The following is a 22,326-nucleotide window of genomic DNA, read 5'->3' as shown; positions in this document are numbered from 1 at the left end:
ATTACAACATTAAAGAATTTGAGATTGGTTTCTATTTTTTTATGTGGCCATAAATTAATTATGTATTAGCTTAAACTTAAACTACTTGACTCGTCCTCGCATACGGCTCGGTTTGATAGTTACACATCGTCTAACATGTTTCGCTTTACTAGCGAGTGCAAAGCAACGAACGGGTTTAGCGAACGGGTTTAGCGCGCTATGATTGGTTGGAATTGAGAGAGAAAGAGAGTGGTAATAGTATACCTTGCACTAGGATCTCTTGCGCCCAGTCAGCGGGCTCCCTGCCCGAGCGAGTGGCCAGCACTCGGCCCGTAGCGTCGGAGATCGTGAGCGGGTCGTTGCGGCGCTCAGTGGAGCAACCCTGCTCGAACACCACGCGGAGAGACGACGCGCCGGGGATCTTCACTACGCCTGCAGTAACAGTGTTTTATTTTGACAACTACGTAAGTAAGACTTAACTGTCCTCGTTAACTTTGTACGAGTTGCTAAAAGCCAAGCGTTTGCGATATTGATATTGTTTCAATATTTTTGTATCGCACCGAATGACCGATTTTTCCGCTACATGATGCATGTTGATAATGTAAATTTATAAATAAAATGTGGCGTTCCACAGGCAAAGGTACCTTATTAACGGTTGTTTTGTATGTGTTTTTATTTTTGATCTGAATAGTTTTTGAGAGCAGATTATAAAAAAGCGTAACTAAAAATCGACTATAATGTACATTTACCCGTGAGAGTCACATAGTAACATAGCCTGTCAAGGAAATGGAGACAATAAATGAGGGTGCTCGCACCACGCGCCTACTCAACCACTAATTCTTATATAAACCTGAGATGTGAGTATCATCAGCGTAGGGGTGCGGGCTGTCCACAGTGACGGGGTGCGGGGGGGACACGCCAGCGCCGGCCGCCGCCTCCTCCAGTTCACACACACAAACTTCCACCACCATGTCTGCTACGGCCGGCTTGCTGGCGCATAAAGCTGAAAATACAAAAAATTAGTAAGCTAAAAACATGAGGTATTAAAAAAAAATAGTAGGAATAAATAATGTTATAAATAGTAGAAAAAATACTTCATAGAATTTGGTTGCGTAATTGAGGCACAAATTATAATCTTACCAAAATGACTGTTCATCCAGTCTTCTCTGATAGTTCGAAAGAAATAACTACCAATATTACTAAAACTAAAATAAATATTATAAATGCGAAAGTCTGTCTGTCACGCATTCATATATATTAAAATTGGAATAGATATAGTCAATATCAATCAATAACACAGATAAAATAAATAAGTCTGATTGTTTGTAGTTTAACAAAAAATAATAGAAAAGTCAATTACCCATCAAAACATCGGTGATAATCTTAACAGCAATGTTCGCGTCGGGGATCCTGCCCGCCGCGGCTAACTTGAGGAGGTCCACCAGCGCTCTCGCGTCTGACTCTCCCAGTTGGGACGTGAAGTCGTCTAGTGTCATCTGCGATAGTAAATAAATAAATATACAACACTCCACGGCCCACACTCAGCACAGTATCGCGGGTCCGAAAGGCACAAACACAGAAACATACTCAGAACTGCAAATTCATTTCTAAGTTGACTATAAATAAACCATTTTTTGTAACAAGGATGAACACACTTATAAATAAACAAACGTTTCATTATTTTACAAACGATTCCAAGTGAGTTGAAAACTCATGAGAATCTTTTCTTTTTTAGTCTGTAGGTGATACTTTTTTTCTTTTCCAATTCGCACGGCCTTCAGCACCCCTATTTGTCAGACCTTTGACACTCATATTATCCTTGACGACGTCAAGCCAGCACTTCTTGGGCCTTAATTAGATAATCTTTTCTTTATAGACTGAGTAGAGATATAGTGGTTCTTACTTTAGGCGCTTCCGCTTGTTGTACAGTCATGGTCGCAGCGGCCACCGACACCGCACTTGATGACATCACGGCGGAGTGTCGAGAGGACACTGATCCGCTGAGAGGGCTGCTTGCACCACTCTGTTAATATAAATCATGAATATATTCAATCGATCCAGCCTGTGATTGAATTTAGTTTCCTAAATTAATAAAAATAAATTTGTAACGTAAACGTCTAAATATTCATTTGTTACATTACACTATGTTATATTGTAACTTACACGGGAATTTTGAGATATAGTAGATTGTATTGTTTAAGTTTTTATTCTACACTCGTATAAAATTTCATTGGATATGTTACATACGTCCAATTGTTCTAAAGTTTTCCATATTTATCAATATTTGTAATACCAATAAGATAATTGGATGTAACAGTTGACATTGTATCAGAGATCTAAGTCAAGAGTAATGTTACCGGTAAAGTAGCTCTGTCAGCCGGGGCTTCGCCCCCACCGGTGCGGGCGTCTCCTTCAGCGTCCTCGTCCTCGGTGTCCAGCGCCGCGGTCACGGGCGCCGCAGCCGAGCACGCCTCGTGCGCTTTCAGGGATTCTACTAGTAGACTCCGCGCCTGACAAACATAAATACGCGTTTTAAATATATCATATTTTCACTCCATTCGAGTTGGCTGAACTGTTTTGCGCTATCATCTTACATTGCCATTGTGGAACCACAGTTTAACCAAGGTCTTGCCAAAGGCGAAACAGCCTTTAACGTTGACAATGCAGTTTTGATTGGTGACAATCGTGTGACAACAAAATATGAAAACATGATAGTTTTGGGAGCGGCCCGTCCTCCCCGGATCCCTCCACAATTTTAAAGGAATAAAGCCCTGCGTGGAAGCGAAATTTTACGGTAGGAACCAAGTAAATAGATCAGTCAGCTGTAGTATAACTGTACGTAGAGTATACTCACTTGCGCTATATGAAGTGCGAGAAGAATAAGCGAAAGCGCGTGTTGGACAGCCACCGGTGGCTCCAGTGAGAGCGCTGCGGCCGCCAGCGACGGACGCGGGCTCTGCGGCTCTTCTACTACGGGGTCTTCTGTATATAAGCCTGGAATTTATATTCATGATTATTTATCCCTACAAATATACCATATTTATTTTTGCGACTTTATAACCAAACACGCAACAAAATCTACCAGGCCATAAAGCTGGTACAAAATCACATTGTCTGGAAGGCCCTAGTCAAGACAGTCACAGATGATCTCGTCCATCAGCCATGTCATATACGACCACGGTGTTGCGAATTTAAACAAAAAATTTTATTAGCTATTTTCTCTCTGTGCCTTCAAATGAACTACTCTGAAGTCTTTTAGAAACATAACATCTCACCAAAGCTCTGCGCTCCAAGTGAGCATAGAAAACTTTGGTCATAGAAAATACGAATGGCGTAATAAATGATACACATATGAACGCTTTTGTGTGTCGTTTTTGACAACCTTGAACCCATAACGTGTCTTATCACTAAAGAATCAATTATCTTACCTAAGCTCTGCGCGCCAAGCGGGTCTTTCGGCGTGGGAAATGCAAACGGAGCAATATGCGGTGTTCGTGTATCATTTTGTAAAACAGAAGGTCTCAAAGACCAGGCGGCCGAGTGCGAAGACCCTGCAGCTGCTCGTTGAACGCCTTCGACTCCAGCTACTAGCGCTGGCCGGCGGTTCACGCAGGTTGTCCCGTTCCCTTGTTGGCCGTGGTCGTTGTCACCCCATGCCCACACCTAGGTTAACGGACAAAGTAGCAATTCAAGCATCGTATAGACGGCCAATGACATTATTTACTTGTAGGTGCCAGGCAAAACAATTTGCTGAATGTTACGGGTGACGAAATACTTTAAAGAAATTGACTTGGTGATTGATTTGATAATATGATAAAACGTACCGATACATTATTCAATTATGCCACAATTATTACTGGTTCTGTGGCTAGAGTAAAATTAATGGCAATAAATACCTGATGATCACTGGTGACAGCTAAACAGTGCAAAGCACCGACTGCAACATGTACAACTCTTCTTCCTCGTAAAGCTTCTACTAAGGTAGGCCTCCGGACGTGAGCATCACAGCCGTGACCCAACCGGAAATAGTCGCCTTTGCCCCAAGTCCACACCTGTACAACAATTTTAATCAATACTTGAACGGCATAATAGTATATTACGATACAAACAGGTGTGCAACCTTGGACGAGGCTAAATTTTAGCCCGACGCAAACCGGAGCGCGATGATTAAGCGAATAAGACTTTTTAATACATCTTCGTTTTCGATACTTGTTACTTAAAAGAACGAACAAAAAGTAGTATTTCTTGGTCTGTCACGTTTCAAACAAGTATGTTGTTAACAGTCAAATGTCCAGTGAGTCTCTATTATCAGACAATGTCAGCCGGGGCTTCAGGCTATTGGAAAAATCACAAACAGCAATACCTCCCCGTCCCTTGTCAGTGCTAAACTGAACTGTGCTCCGCATTCCACTTGAACCACACCTAGGGTGTTCAATCTCTCGATGTTCATTGGCACAGCGCAGCCGTCGGATCCACCACGACCTCCAAATGAGATAAATAAATAAATATTACTCTATTTTAAATAAGTATATTTGATGATAATAGATAAAGTGAAGAACTATTATTAGGAAAGATAACTCTTAACTAGCAATTTCTAGCAATTTTAGCGCAAGAAGAAATGAATATCCTGATCACACTTCATGACATCTCTGATAATTATTTCACAAAATGGAATCATAAATTTAATACACAACATAATGCAAAGCGTTCGCATTGTAAATATTTACCTAATTTTCCAAAATCTCCATCGCCCCACGAGAATACTTTCCCACAAGCCGTAAGTGCCAACGTTTGCGCGTCACGTGATCCACACGCAACCTGTATCACTCGCAAACTTGATAGAGCTTCCACCTGTACAAAGTACATATACATCACGTCTTTATCCCTCTTTAATTTTCAGGACATCTTTTCCAACATATTATCTTAGGACCACAAAACCAAAAATAGGTAAATTTTTTACTGGCTGTCGTATACCATGTTTTTCATCCTTACCATTTTGGGCAACAGCTGCGTAGTATCGTCCCCATGACCTAGTCGGCCATATTCTCCCATTCCCCACGTATACAGATGTCCTCTAGCCGTAACGCATGCGCTATGCGCGGATCCGCATGCTATCCCCACGACTCTTTCACCAGAAAGGGATTCAATAAGGCGTGGAGTTTCTAGTGTAAGGCGGTTTCCGTGCCCTAGTTTACCGTCTTCGCCTTCGCCCCACGAATAAACCTAAAAAATGAGAGAATTATAATAAACATAAGACCTTTAACTCCAATATATTTATCATTTTTTTTTAAATAATTTTCCCCTGTTATCAAAACATGTACAAAAACTTATATAGACAACCAACTTACGCGTTTACCTACATACTTACTTCACTAAATTATTTATTCATTTATAACGACCAAAAGAGGATCTTTTTTCATTTAATTTTGACCACAAATAAGTTTAAAGTCTATAGGTAAATTTGATTCTAGAATTTATATCTCTTTCATATTCCATTCCGTACCATTTCTTACTTAAAAGACAAGAATCATACCTTCCCATCAGCAGTGAGAGCCAACGCATGTTTCCCTCCAGAATGCACAGCCACACGACGCACCAAAACGTGCGACAAGTATGGATTGGCTCGTGGGCTTGACACGTTGTTGCTATGTCCGAGCCCGAGACGACCATTAGTGCCCTCGCCACAGGCATACAACTAAAATATAAGATGATTCATAAAACTTTTCCAAGGCTCAAATATAGTTCTAGAAAATACGATTAAACATTAAACATATCAAATACGTACACTGAGTGATTATTTCGACCTCGGTGGCGCAGTGGTAAGGTTCTTGCCACTGGACCGAGAGGTCCCGGGTTCGATCCCCGGTCGGGTCATGATGGAAAATGATCTTTTTCTGATTGGCCCGGGTCTTGGATGTTTATCTATATGTGTATATGTTATAAAATATAGTATCGTTGAGTTAGTATCCCATAACACAAGTCTAGAACTTACTTTGGGGCTAGCTCAATCTGTGTAATTTGTCCTTAATATAATAATATATATATATTTCGAATGAGCAAAATGAAAAAATGCTAACGACCAAAAATGAAAGAAACGAAACTTACTTTTCCATCATGGGATACGATGAATAGCGTTTTAGAGCCGCCAGCGATGTGAACGGGTCTTAGAGCGCTGAGGCTGGGAGAAAATACGGGCACTTTTACTTTGGAGCCTTTCACGCCACCCAATTGGTCTTTATCATTCAGACCCCATACAAAAACCTGGAAATAAATATCCAAGTTTACATCGGTAGATATAACATTTATTTGTATACTTGATATTATCTATACTAAAGGATATCCATCCAGTCGGCGATTTTTACTGCATATAGAATTTGCATATACCTTTGGGCAATCAGTAGGCAAAGAAGGAGGATTATTGTCAGCAGAAACTGCTCCAGTAGGATTGTCTTTTTCCATCCAATCTTCAGCTACAAAATTCATGCTCTAAAACAAATAAAATATATAATTAAAGACATAACGTCGAAAATAGATTTGGATCACGTGATGGAAACGAACTTACCATAAGAACATCATTATAGAGAGGATTTGGTCTGAAGCCAGTGATGTACAGACCATGGACTCGACAGTCGGCATTTACGTTGCGATTTTGTTTTATACCAATTTCAATGCACGGGTAATACTGAAACATAGTTGAGAATTTTAATTACCTTACACAATCTATATTAATATAGTTGCACTCGAAAACAAATATTAAAAAAACTTTTAAAAGCGGCTATACATAAGATGTATTTGTCCATATTATTGCCAGTTTACTCCAATAAAACATTAAATACCTGCTTGCAGTCCGCCAGCAGCTGTATCTGAGCCAAATGCGTCGGCGGTCTATCTCTTGAATGCGCCGGCGCCGGTGTACACGGTACCGCGGCCAGAGGCGCGAGCGCCGCGTCTTCAAAGCTGGCGCCGGCGCGAACGGCTAATGCTGCGGCGCCATGAATCCCACCTGCCACTCCTAGCCCGAGGCGGCGCACGCGCACGCCGCAACGCATTTCTACGCGGATCCAATGCTGCGAAGAGGACCAAAACAATTCCAAGAATTTTTAAAGGGCAAAATGAATTTTCCTGAATTATTCAAAAGCTAATTACCAATGTTTGGACCTCTCTCACCGTGACGCTGTTTCTAAATCCTACGATTTAAACAACTTCAAATGAAGAGTGAACAGACATTATTTGAAGTCAAACACACTCGTTGACACACACTCGTATGTATAATAATTAAAATAAATAAATCCGCCTACAATACTGCCCCGTTGCCATTAAATACATTGTCTCACCTGGCCGGTGCCGCTGGAGCTCTGCCAGTAGGTGTGAGGTTGCGAGTCCAGCAGCCTCCGAGCGCCGGCCCCCGGCCTACAAGAGGATACTCGCACCGCGCGCACTGCCCCGCGCCAACCTACTGCCGTTCCTCCAGCACTTTCACCCCATTCCGCTTTAAACATAAGCATGATTCCAAGTATACGTACAAGATATAAATGTGAAAAAGAGGTTTGAATATTTTCATTAGGAAAAAGAACAAAACTTACATTGATCGGTGACTAGTTCCATTTCACTGACTTGTCCCGTCCAACCAGGTTGTTGTGGGAAGTCCACTGTCAAATCGCGGCCGTTGGTTGATATTGCTGCAAAACAAATATTGGTTTTAAATAGGTAATGAGTACTTTACAACTTGCCAGTGACAAAAAATATTCGCCATATTTCGTTAAAAAATAAATAACAAATAGAAAACACATCAATGACACTTGCCAGTAACAGTGCCCACGCTGCTGTGGTCTATACAGCCCCATTTATAACGCGGTTGCGTCACTGCGGCTCGCACTCTCACACGATCGCCGGGCGCAAACGGCGGCCCTCCTGATACGACCTCAGCATGAACTGCGCGTACACCGAATATACGACCCAAACCACGCCATTCAACCTTGAGAAAAGTATCTATGTTATTTTCCTACTATATGTACTGTTATGAAGAAACTATGGTATGGATTACACTCCTTAATGTTTAAAATATAAAACAATTTTTCTTGAGTTATAATTCAGAACTTACATGGAGGAAGACATTTTGTTTTATATCCCTTTCCACTTTCTGTACCTGACCGACATCGCCAAGTGCAACCTGAAATTGATTTGACATTTAGATAACCGCATTTACGATATTACTACAAAATATTTATGATTATACTTACACATTCATATGCTTTGCAACACCGTACTGTCATCCCAGGAGTTATGACATCAGACAAATATTGAGCGTACTCGTCTTCGGATGCGAAACAACTGCGCCATCTGTACGGCGTCTGCTTCTTCTCGATCTTTGAGGAGTGAGGTTTGATTTCGAACACTGTGTCCTCCATGCCTTGTTGCGGTAGCTCTAGTAAATATGCTACTAGTGATTCTACTGAAGGTAAACTAGTACCACCTGGAAAATAACAAGTACCTATGTTATTATTTACGTACTTGATAGATATGACTTCATTGTGAAACATAGGTAAATTCAGGTCTTATTATACGTTACCTAAAGCTTGTATCGCTGCATACACAGCGTGTCTTGAAAACCCCATTTCAATAACTTGTTGCACTTGCGATGAATTTGCCCAAGTGTTAAGATCTTTGCGCGCTAAAAACAAATAAAAATGAAACGCACTAAACACGGGAAATTAAGTCTTGTAACGTTTTAATTTAAGGTCGAATATAATACTTACACAAGGACGCCGTACTCGTCGATGGTCCATGTGAAAGTTGCATTACATTACTCTTGTCTATTATAGGTAAGTCTGGTTGAGTATCGTGCTCTTTTTCGTCACCTGCATCAAATAAAAGAATGTGTTTAAGAGCACATTGATCGCTTCAGAAATTACTTACACAATTTGCAAACAAGTCAGCAAAGTTCGCCGATTATGAAGCGAATAGTTTTGCTTTTCTTAGATTATTAAAACTTAGTTACCGTTGACATGAGCAGCCAACTGCTGAATAATAGTGACGGCCGCAGCTGCCAATTCTCGAGGAGTATGCGAGGCGGCGAGTGGGCTCGGCCGAGTGGCTAAGGCCAGTAGTCGTCGAAGCAGAGTTCCTTCTGTGCCGAGACTAGTTCCACGTTCCAAAGTACCTACAAATTAAACTTATTAGCGATATTTACTTTCACCGTGTTTCTCATGTTGTTTAAGAAACTACAGTAAAATAAAGTTCAATCAATTACTGTCTCAATGTCAATTATATTCAAAAAACGTAAAGCGTGGTAAACGTACTGGCATTATCAGGCGGCTGCATTAGAACCTTTCTTAGACGCGTCCGTGTTGTAAGCAACCCTCGAACTGCGCATAGAGTCAATAGCTCCATCTGTTGCTTCCTCAGTCCATAGACGTCTATATCCGCTGCAATAAATTTGATCATGTAAACAAAATAACCTATCTACTTTTAATATTTATTGTAAAACTTAAACATGTAAGTTATTGTAATAAATAATTTATTTTATTATATTTTTCCTGTTTGAGTAAAGAGGAAAACTGTTTCACGGTGTATTTCTCATAAGTTCGTGTTTTCATAAGGCCTCGCCACTGAATTTATTATTATAGCCACTTTTATTTTGTTGAAACTATTTATATTAATAAATGTTCCGTTTATATAATAGAAGAATGTATATCATAAATTGTTAAGAGTGCTAACCGAAAATAAATTGGGATACAAGCAAGGTACAAGATAAGATAAAAATTCAGTTATATTTTTCAGCTTACCAGGTAAATGGTGTGGATGCATCGGCTTGGCTTGCGGGCCGGCGCCGAGCAACGCAGCGCAAACACGCAACGCGCTCTCTCCGCCGCCCAGCGGGAGACTCAGGCGATCCGGCTCTACACTCTGTATGCCACTTAACTCAGTCTGTATGGAAACAGTAATTATAATTTAATGCACAAGATTATTTTTAAAAACGCTAATGATGAATTTATCTATGTTATTATAATCCGAATAACAACGAAACACATTACAGATATTTTCATTTCTATTATTAGATATAGTAAAAAAAAGAAGTCTTCATATTATATTAGCATACTATATTAGAAACAAATAGTTTCTCACTGTGATGTTACGAGAAAAAAAACATTTATTAAGATGCTTTCGTTCTCAACTTCGAGCTACCATTAGATTAAAAAGAATTGTGTTCATTACTTCATACGAACCTTAGTTGTAGAATTATCATCGTGAACCAACGTGATTTTTGCCCTTTGCGACATTTGCGTGACGATCGCGTTTTTCGGAGGAGAACCAGCTGATACTCGCTGCCCAAGCCGTATCCTCCATTCCACTCCACCCACAACTCCCAAGGCACCAGCTGTTGACGAAAACATTAACATTGTTTAGTATGGACATATATATTTTTTATTCTAGAATAAAGAAGGAAACAGATTATTTATAGTTTATAGACTAGATTAATACATACCTATTAAACAAGTATCAAGCGTAGGTGGCATTGGTTTACTCGTTTGCGTTAAATCTTGACTAGTGTGCGGCCACCAATGCCAATCGCTGGTTATCTGTAAACAAACGTTACAATAAAGGCTCTTACACATTCGTGGTATATCCGTTGGATTTTTACTGCGCGGGTATTCAGCTTAGCACCAGTCATTTATACAACCAGCATTTGGAATACCGCATTAGTGTGTCCTTAAGGATATAACTAAAAATATGTAAAAAAATATTACTAACAAACGTAATGTCACGCCATCTGTTGTGTATTCTAATCTGTCTCTCACAATAACAAAGTATAAAACTTCGTTGTCCGCGCAACCCCGTTTACCCTCAAGTAGATCTGAAAACCAGTGCTCTGCTCTTTTTTTGAGCAGAATATGTCTGCATATACTGAGATACAGTCAATTTATATAACCGCGGCACATTTTCTTATGGTTATATACACAGTGTTCTTTTATTTAGATAAATAAATGTCTTATCTATTAGAAATAAACTATTCACCATTTGAGCAGCAAGCTGAAGTTTGTCCAGCAACAACGTAGTAATAGGAGTATGCCACTGTGGAGCAGTGTGAAGCTGCCGCACTAGTTGTACCAACGCGGCGCAAGTGCCGCCCGTGTAACTGGCAGTAGCGGGGGCACGCCATCTGTTGTCTGTAAAGGAGTACTAATTTAAGATATGGCTATAATTTCAATGATTAAGATAATTCTACTGCTAAATTAACGTAAGAGTAGAATGGGATTAATTAATCACGGTCTAAGATACAGAAACAGTAGTAGCCCTTTCTTCCAAATAAAAAACCTACCGACTTCTTCTTCATCCATATTAGGTGTAACAGCCAAATGATTCGGCCTGAGCGCAGGATCAGACGAATGGGTTTCCAACCACAATCGGCCAATCAGAGCTAACAATTGCGCACCGACAGTACGTCGCCATTCAGTAGGTCCACTGTGTTCTACCAAAACCCTTCGAAGCAGCCATAGTGATTGGATCTGGAATTAACATGTTAAATCAGAATTTTTCGAGTTGATTTTCGGATAATATAGTACCGAACAGAGTAAACACTCACTTGGAGATAAATTAAATCTTGACAAATAGGTTTATCTGTTGCGGAAATAATACTGTAGCAGAGTTCGAACCACGAATCCGTGCATAAAGATATCCTCATCTCTGGGCTTTGAGCGCTCGCTAGAAGAAAAAACCACTTTTATTTTCTCAAATCATGATTATTTAGATCACTTCCAAAACTTGTTAACACAAATTAAAACTTGGAAATATTCTATAATTATATAATCTGTGCGCTCACCTCTAAGCAACGCCAAAGCGGTGTGATAATGCGCAGCGAAGGCCGTAGGCGGTGGCGTAGCGTGCGCATGCGCCAGTGTCAACAATCTCCTCTGTAACGCAGCGACATTCCTCCTCGCCACAGTCCCGGGGCGCGAGTGCGGCGCCAGCGAGGTCCCCGCGCCGGCGGCCGCGCACATCGCCCGGATGGCCCCAGTACAAGCCGCCCGGACTTCGCTCACTGGCCACCATTCTATGTTGTTGTCCACTACTTTCATGATAAAAATGTTCATGTTTAAATTACAGTTGACAGATTCATTTATGTAATAACTTAAAACGTTTTATGTGGGTATTATAGAAAGTACAACAGTTTATTAACATTTTAAATGTTTTTTCACTGCTTTTATCGACCGAATTTGACAATATAAATATACTAAAACATCCAATGCCATTTACGATCGAATCAACTAAACTCTTTGTTAACTTACCTGTCCCATGTACAGTCTCATCCACAGACGGAGGGGGTGAAGGGGACCGTGCTAGCTTAAGGTCATATTTCCCCTCCTTCCCCATTCGATACGAGTTAGTGCCGCCAGCGTCCCATGCTACACGCACCCATCCGTCTTCACCTAGCTCACCTATTACACGACCTTCTCCGCCAGGCACTCCGTCCTAATTAAATAAGTAGAACGTATTATAAATATGCGCATTTTTAATTTGAATGTAACAGGATACGTAATAAGATTACCTTCAAATTTTTTGAAATGACGCTTAACATAGCAGCAAAAGTAACTGATTTCTCTTTCCTCATTATATTTTTAAATACTACCAAATAGTATTTAAATATGACAGTATGCAAAGATATCATATGCTAACCTGATCGCCCCATTTCCAGTCCTTCCCTCTAACAACTCTAGTACCAATCTTCATCAATGAAGCAAGTTCAGGTCCTGAAAGTGAAGCGCCTTTTGCACGAGCACCAAGTCTTTCATCTTCGTAAATGATTAAACAATCCGCTAAAAAGAATAATGTGTTAGAATTTTTTAAAATGACTGCCTAATTGTAACGTAAGATTCAAGTTGTTATTTTTTACAATGAATATAAAGCAACTTACATTTGGCTTTCAGTCCATGGAAAATTAGAGAACAATGTTGCAATGTGTCTCCGCCTATTTGTTTCAATAGTGTAAGGCAAGAGCTCAGAGCACCACCATTTATAAGTTGTTCTAATTCCGGCCCTTGGCAACCCTCAATAAGGAGGGATAATAATGTTATTAGAAATCTGAAAAGTAGTTTAAAGTAGACTAATATAATTACGACTGGATACAAAAATAGATATTTAATTTTAATTTAATTTGTACAAATGCCAATGTCAGAAGTAAACAAACCTTGCTCTTGCGGGACGATTCAACAACGCATGTGCTCCGTAATTAGCACTCATCTTTAACGGGAGCGCTTGCGTATGCTCCCCTTCCAATACTCTAGCTTTTAACTCTATTAGAACAAAGTCTATAAGTTTCGCTCTTTCTAGAAGCACCATGTATTTCGAGTAAGGTATCACAGATTCGATCCCGTTTAAAGGTGGAATCAATGGAATAGTAGGTTTCACAGGTACACTGGGAACTGAAGAGGCCATAGAGATACCCAACAGACCTGATAAAGCTGCGTATTTTACACTTTCAGACATAGTTTGAGAGGAATGTAATATCGTATTTATCATGTTGTATCCTGTTTTTCTCATTTCAGCTCTTTGTACCTGAAAAAGTATTTCAACAAAATATGTATAAAACCTATATCATCGCATTTTTTTTATTCGACATCATGACAACTAAATACACAGTACCTGGCAATACAGTGCTCTTCTTAGTATATCAATATCACAAGGATCTTCAGTCATAATGAAATCTATAACCGCAGTAGTCAAACTTTGCTGTTCTGGTGTCACTTCTTCCAAAAGCCAATACAAATCTACAACAAAAATGCAAAACAAATTCATTCGTGTTACATCCTTATTTCTTATAGTATAATAGAAGATAAATAATAAGATACATAATAAATAACATTAAGTTCAGATTGTGATAACATTGTATTTAAGTATATTACCTTTTTCTTCACATGCCAGTCTTGAAACCCAAGCATTCACAAACTTATTCCTTTCAGAATTATCATCATCCTTTTCTTCATCAGCCATAATGAGATCAGTTTTGAGATCATCAGCGAGCAGCATCACCTGTTTCTCACTCTCCATAGATTCTTTCAGAATAGAATTATCAGTCATATCGTTTATCGAACTAATTGAGATTTCGTTTGTGGGCGTTTTGTCATCATGATCTTTGTCTAAAATATCTTCTTTCTCTGCGAGGTTTGGAAGCTTCAGATCGCTTCGACCTTCGTTTCTCATATCGTCGTCATTTGACGCATTCTTTAGATCTTTTTCGAGGGGTTTGTCTTTTATTTTCAACATTAATTTCGTTTGCTGATTAGCTAATTCTTTAGAGTCACCAGCTGCCTCTATATTAGAATGGGTTCTGTGATGCTCTACTATAATACTGGGTGGAATGTCTTCAGGAGTTTTACTGCAGTTGGCAATAGATGATTTAATCAACAATGCGTCGCCTTGTAACAAACTTCCCGTTGCTTTAAACATGCTTTTGCTCAGGCTATTTTGTCTATTTCTCAGATCTTTGGTGGTTTCGAAACTAAAATAGAAATAAATTATATATGGCCTTGTATTTTACGGGAGTTATTCTTATTTATACGAACTTTAGGGCGAATATATTTGTTATTACTGGCTGGATAAATATACGTCTCTCATCTGAGCGTATTCTTAGTTTCTTCCCGTTTCCTACTTTTTCTCCTCTATTTAACACGGGTTTCGGCATCATTGACTAAATAAATTAGAGTCAAAAGATAAATTTTAATAAAAAATAATCAAATTGTCACCATTTATTAAAGCTAGGAGTCTTAGACGCTCGCATGACTTTCTGGAAGATTCTCTTCGCGGTCGGCGGCCGTCGCGACGGCGGTCGGTTGCGTAGCGCCGAAACTGCGGGCGACACCGCCGCGCGAACCTCGTGTAGGAGGAAACGGGCTCGTTCTAACGGCGCTGCGCAGACCTGGAACATAATATATATATATATATATATATATATATATATATATATATATATATATATATATATATATATATATATATATATATTAAGTTTATTTAAAATAATATAGATCACATCAAAATATTATAGATTCAAAATTAAGAACATAAATCGACAAATTTTGAGATTAACTATCCACCTGAGGGTGGATAGTTAATCGGAGGATGAAATGTCGATTTTACGATCGAGGTATATAATCAAATTTTTACTTCGATTGCGAGGAAATAAGAATAGTAATTAAAATAAGAAAAAAATTCTTCATAACGCTAAGCAATGTCATAAACTTACATTGCTTTTGGGATATATAGAGAAAGTTATAATAAACCAATAAGCACACAAAAAGTAATTTATTGCCTTATTGCATGTGGCTTTACCTCTTTGTAACCTCGCGACAACTGCTGCCTGGTCCTCATCAACGTCCATTTGCTTTGCTGCACCGCTTTGACTATTTCCGACATAGCTGGCGATAGCTTCACTTCACCTTTCTCCATCTCTGAATGAATAACACAATGATATTTTTGTGACCGAATCAATTGAAATTCAAAGGTATACGAAACTACTATGTGCACTGAACAGATATGACTGATAGATGTGCACTGTTGACCACGGTGTCCATCTAGCCGGTTCCTCCATCCAATAAAGAAACAAGACCGAACAGCGGGTTACAGTTACACATATAGGCATAAAGAAGATACTAGAAAACGAACCGGCAATCGCAGTGGCCAAAGCATGTTCCTTGAGTCCAGCCTGGAACAGCAGAGCTGCCAACATTGCGCGCCGCAACTCTTCTAATGGGTGTTCCGGAGGGAAATGTGGAGCGCAACCTTCTCGCCTCTCGCACGCCCACCAGAGGTGTAGGGCAAGAGGGTCCTGTATGTTAATAAAAGTTCTGTAAAGGACAACTACCGGTCGAGGCGATGGAATATAGGCTTGAATGTTCTATATCTCAGGACAGGATGCTTTTTTAGCCTTGTTAGTAACAACAAATGTGTTATAATTTGGAGGTCATGTAATCTTTCAAACTACAATACGTTTTAACTCTGGTTCCAAGTTACATTTGCAGTTCATTATTATTTTTTACTTTCACTACTCAATCGCAAATATTTCAAATTTAGATAACGAATATTAAGCATAAAAGGGACATATCATTTCTAGAAACTCTCAAGCATATGTATAGTATTTACATGTAGTTTAGGCTCGGCGAGGGCAAATAACAGTTGGTCCGCGCGTTGAGCCGCCGCAGTACTACCGGTGCTATTTGGTACATTGTTCAAGTGGACGCGGGGCGGAGGCCTGGCGCGGGCCGGCGGGGCTTCGCTGGCGGGGCTGTTGCCGCCGGTGGACGACCCGCTGCGGGCCTCGGCTTTCTCTTCTTCGAACGGATTTGTTAGTTGCGAGACCTGAATATATGATTGTGATTAAAAGTACTATAATATAATATATCTGCAGTATAAGTACCCGCCGCCCGAGTAATGCTGGATGAGATTCGTAAACACTTTGTAAGACCGCAGTCAGTATGTTAAACTAATTTGCATATAACTGGCCATCATCATAACAAGCATCGACTGCTGTTAAGAGCTATACTTATAATTAATTACAAAATGTATTGTATTTCCAAATACAAGACCAAATTAGTTAATTGTTCACAACAACACATTCATATAACCTGCAAGCCCCCTCTCAAGAAAACCGCAGCGGCGTACGGCGCGGCGTCCCGCTCAGCTTGTTGTGTGGGCAGCGCCCGCGCCAGCCGCACGCCGCACTGACTGATTCCCAGCGCTATGTTGAACGCGCATGACGATAACACGTGATGGGCTCGGAGGCTCGACTCACTTTCCTGTTTCAATATTAATAAATAAAGTCATTTCATTTCAGGTATTAAAATAAATATAGTATAAAACCACCCCATAATATAAACTGTACTGTACTGTTACGACTTGGGGTTTTGTAATAATATCATATTAAAATAAAGGAACGTACATACTGTGCCAACATACAGTCATCTGTTGTTGGTTAATGTCCCAAACGTCGGTTTAATCAATTTATTAAGAAGTGCATTTTAGAAATTTAATATTGTCACTAGATGGCTGTCACTAGATAACAGTAAGTCAGTAAGTCAAGTCAGAAAATTTTTGCCTTTACTCTGATACTAATGTTAACAATGACACACAAATAATAGTCATATAACATAAACTGCACTTGGTCTAAAAGTGTAATTGAATTTAAAAGTCACACTTACAGTACACTGATGAGCATACATCTGACTGGCGTACAGTCCGACACATTTCTCAGTGACGCGTGACAGATACGCCGCGTGAGGTTCCACACTCAAAGCAGCCGTCGCGTCGCAACCGCGCAGTTTCCGTACTAGTTCCACTGTACTTGCGCTTGCGCAATCAAAATTTTCGACGTCGTACACGTAGCCAGATATAATAATCCACGAGCCACCTTCCTTTGTGTGGTTTTGGATGTCACACCTGAGAATGAAAGTCACCTTCAACTAACACGCAACAATTAATTTAGCGTTGTAACTAAGCATCGGCTTGCGAGGTTTTAATAGCTTTTTAAATAATCTTAATAAAACGGATGTTAAACCGTTCTCTAATATCATGATTCAACTAGTGAGGCACTCAATCATAGATATCTAATAGCTTTCTAGCAGACATTGTTTATACATACTTGCGTATAACACTATTGTTCTGTGGCTTAGTCTTGGCCACCAATCCAGGCCAGCCTAGGACATCGGCGTCTAGCCTAATCGCAGTAGGCAGCACTTTGGCTGCGTCGTCACAAGCCCTGGCGATCTTAACCAAGGAACTGGTAGCGTCAGCTAAAGCACCGGGCGTTCGCGCTGCGCACGCGTTCGTCCAGGCACCTAATTCGCTCACAACACGACCTGTGGTGACAAAACGAGAAGTTCGGATATTCCAAAACTGGAGATATTTTCAAATCACTTTTTCAATATTTTGGGAAAAAGCTTTTCAAACAAACAAGAACAAATTAAGAACAATTTGATCACAGAGTGAACCACCATCAGCCATTTTTTTTTATGTTTCCATTTTTGGAATACTGCATGGCCTTCCATAAGGAGGATTGATCACGACTCATAAGGCGAGCCCCAAGAATTCCGTAGGTTTCCACTTTTTCCGTGACTTGCATAGTTCATCAAATATTCCATGCTGATCGATCAATTAAAATAAGTTAACAGCCCCCTCCCCCCCTTATTCATAAAAAAACTTTAAGAATAATTTAAGTTAAAGTATGCTTAATCTCGTTCTGTCAATGTTAATTAATGAATAGTGCGATAGTAATAAAACTTATTTTAGCTTAAAGTACGCTTAACCTATTTGTGAATAAACAAGCAAAATCTTAATACAATATTTATATTTTATAATATTTTATAACTAACTCACCAACAATATCAGCAGAAATCAAGTCACACAGTGCCTCAAGTTGCGTGTTATCCGCTCTATGAACCGATCTCGTGAATGAAGACAGCGTGGATTGAACATGTTCCGACAACATGGCTATGTATTCTGTGAGTAGGGCTCTGACTCCGCCGCGGGTGCTCCGCCCGCCTCGTGTCCACATGCCTTCGCAAAATAAAAGTCTGAAACAAACGGCATTTATTTTATCTGTGCCAAAGAAAGGCAACGTAAACTTTTGCAAAGTTTAATCATGATACATAACTTTCAAGAACAAAATGATGATTAGATTGATTACGTCTTTATTTCCGTATTTATTAACGCCTGAAGACAGAAAATAGAGCTATGTACCTACTCATTTCTACGTCAACTTACTATACGAGTTATTTTATTTTATTAGCTTAGCAAGACCAATAGCAACAAACAACAACACAATAGTAAATAAGAATAGTTACACTGAAGCCAATTATAGGGCCTCACAAATAGAAACGGTATATGTTTACAAATGAGTTTAACATTAATACACGCTACCAAGAAAAAAAAAAGCAACAAGTAGGTATTTGTGCAAAACAAAAGTAAATAAATGACAATAAGGAGATAAATAGCAAGCACTACGTACTCTCCCCACTCAATAATAAATTTGAGCAATTAAACTACTATCACTTTACAAATAAGCCTACAATGATTCAGTAGATACTAGAGAGAAAAAAAGAATAACCTATCCAACATTTTACCTGAGCAAGTATTCATAAAGTAATCGTTTAGGTTTTAATATGCTTGTAGTAAATAGATCAACGTCAATATTTTTTGAAAATTTGTTAAAACTACTACCTGCACGCAAAATACAAACTATTTGATTGACTGCTCACCTTTGAAACCGAATAAGCAGATCACAGCTCGGACTGACCGTGTCATGTCCTTTAGGGTCGTCAGTCTTGCTCGTATCACCGTTCATTATCGCGCTTATGAGCATCTGAGTTTGACAGCTAGTATTGCGGATCAGATGCTTTACCTTGAACCATACCATATTTGTATCAAGTTTAAATGTGTATGAGGCTGTAACTTCTAATTTTACTAATTCGAATTTGAATCGACCAATGATCGTTAATAATTAAGATAATATGTTTTTACGTACCAAATGCATGAGAGGGACCGAAGCGCCCTTGTCGGATATTGCTGTATTATTCAACTGGTATTCTTCAGGGCACCCTGAGAACAAATCCATTGGCATCATAAGTAAAATTTAAAAAATAATAAGATAAGAAAAACTTTTGTCATATATTTAATTTACTTATTATTACTTACCAGGTACGTTTTCGCCATTCTCCCCTGAAGTGGTAGAACGCGGTCCTTTTTGACCAGTTATGATGTCAACTTGGTCATAATCTCTGGAAAATAAAAAAAAATAGCGTAAATAAGACGCTCAAGTCATGTGAAATAAAATATATTTTTTAATTTATTTATTTCTATGAGGGTCTGGTCTATTGGGATTTCTTGGTGTAGTATGTTTATAAAAGAGCCCACAACTCTGGGGTTGGCAATATTTAAATTAATTTACTTGTGAAAAAAAGCAAACATCTAGCACCGGCGCCTACAACATTGCCTATCAAATTCAAGGAATATAAAAATTTTGTCACTCACATATCCAACTGCAAATGATTGTACGCATCAGAGAGATTGACTTGCAAAGCGTTCTGCAACGCTTCGCGTAGCCCGCCGCCGCCCAGGAGCGACCACACCAGGAGTTCTGTCATGAATCTAGCTCCCGCACTAGCCGGCACTGCACCTAGTCACGAACGAAGTATTCAAAAAAAATTGTTCATAAACTATTATTCCTGATCTAAAAATACTTAGTATCATCGATCATAGTCGAAGAGGTTGCGATTCCGGCTATTATACTAATTAATAGATACCTTAGCTTAGTATCAATTTGTTAGTAGATACTTATATGTTGTCGTACAAGAGTGTTTCTGAGAAATCAGATAAGGTGTCTGGAACTTGTGTTAGGTTTTTAGCTTTGATTTTTGCTGACGATTTTGTCAAAGATATGCGTGCCAATAATCTGATTAATAAGAAGGCCGAAAATCGTACGAACTCGTAGCAGTTGAGCAAGAAACCGGAAATGGGTTCAGAGAGAGAGAGAGAGAGAGAGCGATTAAAAACCTTGCGGTAACAGCGCAATGAGATGGTGCGCCCGTATCTGCGGCGTTGGTAACAACAGCGGCCAAGCCGCAGCCAACGCCCGTCTAGCCGCGGCTGCGGCGGCCGGCCCCGCTCTCCCTTCAACCAATGCTACTAAAGCGGTATGCACTCCGTTGCACCAAGAAGGCTTTTCCCCATTGGCGTTGATTTCGTCGTTGTCTTCGCCGAGAGAACATTGCCATGCGTGCACCTGTTAATTATAAAATGTAATCACTACACAAATGAACAATTTATTTGAACCAAACTAATGTTATAATTTTCTTGGTCATTATCTACAATAAGAAAAATAAAAGACAATCAACCATTTTAAAGCTACGTTATTTAAAAATACATTTCTTAGCGGCCAATGTCTGAAATACCATGTTTTATAAAGATTTCCTCGTTTCAAAGTTAAAATCAAAAATATTTGTTTCACTTGAACATACCTGTAACCGTAGGAGATTCAAACAAGCAATGGCTATGCATTCTGTTTCCTGGATAGGTGATGAATTACTTTGTTCCACTACTATCCTTAACAGCCTTTCTAAAAACCTGTGAACATAATTGATTATTACTTACCTTGATATAAATACCAAGAACACAACAGCCAACTATAACAGAAGAATACTTACTTAAAAGTGCTATCAGATAAATCTATAACGAATGGCATGGAAGACGGGAGATCTCTAGGACTTTCTTGGCTCCATACTACGATTTGATTAGGACCACATGTTACACCTAAAATAAAAAAAAAACAAATGACATTTACAAAGTGAAACAATATGATTGATTTGGTAAACAAAATAAGGGTTTTTAATATAGACATGAGAATGGCTGTGGATAATGGCCGTTGTGTGGTAACACACCGAAAGCGCCACGCCGTGACTCGCGCCCAGAGATAGCAGATGCGGATGCCTGGTGGAATCATTATGATTTCTCTTCTACGGGGGAAAGAATCATGCGGTAGAAATGGCAATGACTTTAATTTACTTCTCCTTGTAGTCCTATTTCTCACGACTTTCTCGACACGAAGCCCTTTAGAAGTGTCTCACCGTTAGGTTTCAATGAAGGGTTGAGCTCTTGCAGCGGCTGCGGTACGGGCACGCGAACAGCGCATCATCTGCCGACAGCTTCACGATGCGGATGCCTGTTGGAATTAATATGGCATCTCGTCTACCGGGAGGGAGTAGTGTGGTAGAAGTGTGCTATGACCTCATCTTACGCTCAAGTTTGGTCGACACGCGAAACCAATACTATATATAAACCAATACTACTATTTCTCACGGCTGAGAAACTTGACCGTTATATGACATGTAACACGCGTAACGACTTTCTTAAGTGTGAAGCCCTTCAGAAGTGTCTCACCGTGCGCCTTGAATGAAGGGTTGAGCGCTTGCAGCGGCTGCGGCACGGGCCTGGACAGCTGCGCGCGCTCGTGCGTGCCCCACGCGAACAGCGCGCCCTCCGCCGACAGCGCCGCGCCGTGGCTCGCGCCCAGCGACAGCTCCACGATGCGGATGTCTGCCGGAATATACATCGTCACATCTCCCACGGTTTCCGACGTAATTGATGTCTCACGTCTTTTGTCTTGAGGTAGATTTGAATTCAGAATATCTGTCTAAACACAGCGATTCTAAATTCAAATCTAGATTTAAGCAAAAATTCGTCGTTTGCCTGGGTTTCTTTGTTTTGGTAATTAAGTAGGTAGTTGCCTGGCTATTCAATAAAATGATTTCACAAAATGAAACACGGTAATTAAATGTCACTTTCATTGATAAATTTCATTTA

General features: G+C 39.8%; 1 protein-coding gene across 4 annotated transcripts in view; it reads right to left on the bottom strand.

The window, feature by feature from the left end:
• The window catches only part of HERC2 (HECT and RLD domain containing protein 2), a 40,463-nt gene that overhangs the window by 12,150 nt on the left and 5,987 nt on the right, over positions 1-22,326 (bottom strand). Inside the window, exons 14-67 of one of the 4 annotated variants that reach the window (XM_053745404.2) lie at positions 21,904-22,059; positions 21,171-21,276; positions 20,985-21,090; positions 20,521-20,749; positions 19,999-20,143; positions 19,663-19,745; positions 19,493-19,566; positions 19,227-19,369; positions 18,346-18,542; positions 17,612-17,828; positions 17,172-17,409; positions 16,599-16,769; positions 16,117-16,332; positions 15,640-15,802; positions 15,307-15,425; positions 14,721-14,893; positions 13,881-14,476; positions 13,621-13,745; positions 13,166-13,533; positions 12,893-13,059; positions 12,655-12,794; positions 12,267-12,450; positions 11,801-12,049; positions 11,564-11,682; positions 11,300-11,486; positions 10,996-11,147; positions 10,466-10,559; positions 10,206-10,357; positions 9,765-9,906; positions 9,279-9,404; positions 8,978-9,139; positions 8,736-8,837; positions 8,549-8,650; positions 8,220-8,452; positions 8,081-8,149; positions 7,783-7,954; positions 7,563-7,658; positions 7,314-7,468; positions 6,816-7,046; positions 6,542-6,661; positions 6,364-6,465; positions 6,085-6,240; positions 5,513-5,674; positions 4,972-5,202; positions 4,708-4,830; positions 4,343-4,465; positions 3,876-4,031; positions 3,408-3,642; positions 2,834-2,973; positions 2,337-2,489; positions 1,883-2,002; positions 1,340-1,475; positions 830-982; positions 244-411 (exon numbers count right to left, since the gene is read on the bottom strand). In XM_053745404.2, the coding sequence (XP_053601379.1) occupies positions 244-411; positions 830-982; positions 1,340-1,475; positions 1,883-2,002; positions 2,337-2,489; positions 2,834-2,973; positions 3,408-3,642; positions 3,876-4,031; positions 4,343-4,465; positions 4,708-4,830; positions 4,972-5,202; positions 5,513-5,674; positions 6,085-6,240; positions 6,364-6,465; positions 6,542-6,661; positions 6,816-7,046; positions 7,314-7,468; positions 7,563-7,658; positions 7,783-7,954; positions 8,081-8,149; positions 8,220-8,452; positions 8,549-8,650; positions 8,736-8,837; positions 8,978-9,139; positions 9,279-9,404; positions 9,765-9,906; positions 10,206-10,357; positions 10,466-10,559; positions 10,996-11,147; positions 11,300-11,486; positions 11,564-11,682; positions 11,801-12,049; positions 12,267-12,450; positions 12,655-12,794; positions 12,893-13,059; positions 13,166-13,533; positions 13,621-13,745; positions 13,881-14,476; positions 14,721-14,893; positions 15,307-15,425; positions 15,640-15,802; positions 16,117-16,332; positions 16,599-16,769; positions 17,172-17,409; positions 17,612-17,828; positions 18,346-18,542; positions 19,227-19,369; positions 19,493-19,566; positions 19,663-19,745; positions 19,999-20,143; positions 20,521-20,749; positions 20,985-21,090; positions 21,171-21,276; positions 21,904-22,059 (8,937 nt within the window). Of the gene's footprint in view, positions 1-243; positions 412-829; positions 983-1,339; positions 1,476-1,882; positions 2,003-2,336; positions 2,490-2,833; positions 2,974-3,407; positions 3,643-3,875; positions 4,032-4,342; positions 4,466-4,706; positions 4,831-4,971; positions 5,203-5,512; positions 5,675-6,084; positions 6,241-6,363; positions 6,466-6,541; positions 6,662-6,815; positions 7,047-7,313; positions 7,469-7,562; positions 7,659-7,782; positions 7,955-8,080; positions 8,150-8,219; positions 8,453-8,548; positions 8,651-8,735; positions 8,838-8,977; positions 9,140-9,278; positions 9,405-9,764; positions 9,907-10,205; positions 10,358-10,465; positions 10,560-10,995; positions 11,148-11,299; positions 11,487-11,563; positions 11,683-11,800; positions 12,050-12,266; positions 12,451-12,654; positions 12,795-12,892; positions 13,060-13,165; positions 13,534-13,620; positions 13,746-13,880; positions 14,477-14,720; positions 14,894-15,306; positions 15,426-15,639; positions 15,803-16,116; positions 16,333-16,598; positions 16,770-17,171; positions 17,410-17,611; positions 17,829-18,345; positions 18,543-19,226; positions 19,370-19,492; positions 19,567-19,662; positions 19,746-19,998; positions 20,144-20,520; positions 20,750-20,984; positions 21,091-21,170; positions 21,277-21,903; positions 22,060-22,326 lie in introns of all 4 variants that reach the window. The other 3 variants (XM_053745408.2, XM_053745407.2, XM_053745405.2) reach the window with 3 other exon arrangements.

This window comes from Plodia interpunctella, chromosome 5 (genome assembly GCF_027563975.2).
Source record: "Plodia interpunctella isolate USDA-ARS_2022_Savannah chromosome 5, ilPloInte3.2, whole genome shotgun sequence".
Classification (NCBI taxonomy): domain Eukaryota; kingdom Metazoa; phylum Arthropoda; class Insecta; order Lepidoptera; family Pyralidae; genus Plodia; species Plodia interpunctella.
This window is presented reverse-complemented; position numbering and strand designations above follow the sequence as displayed.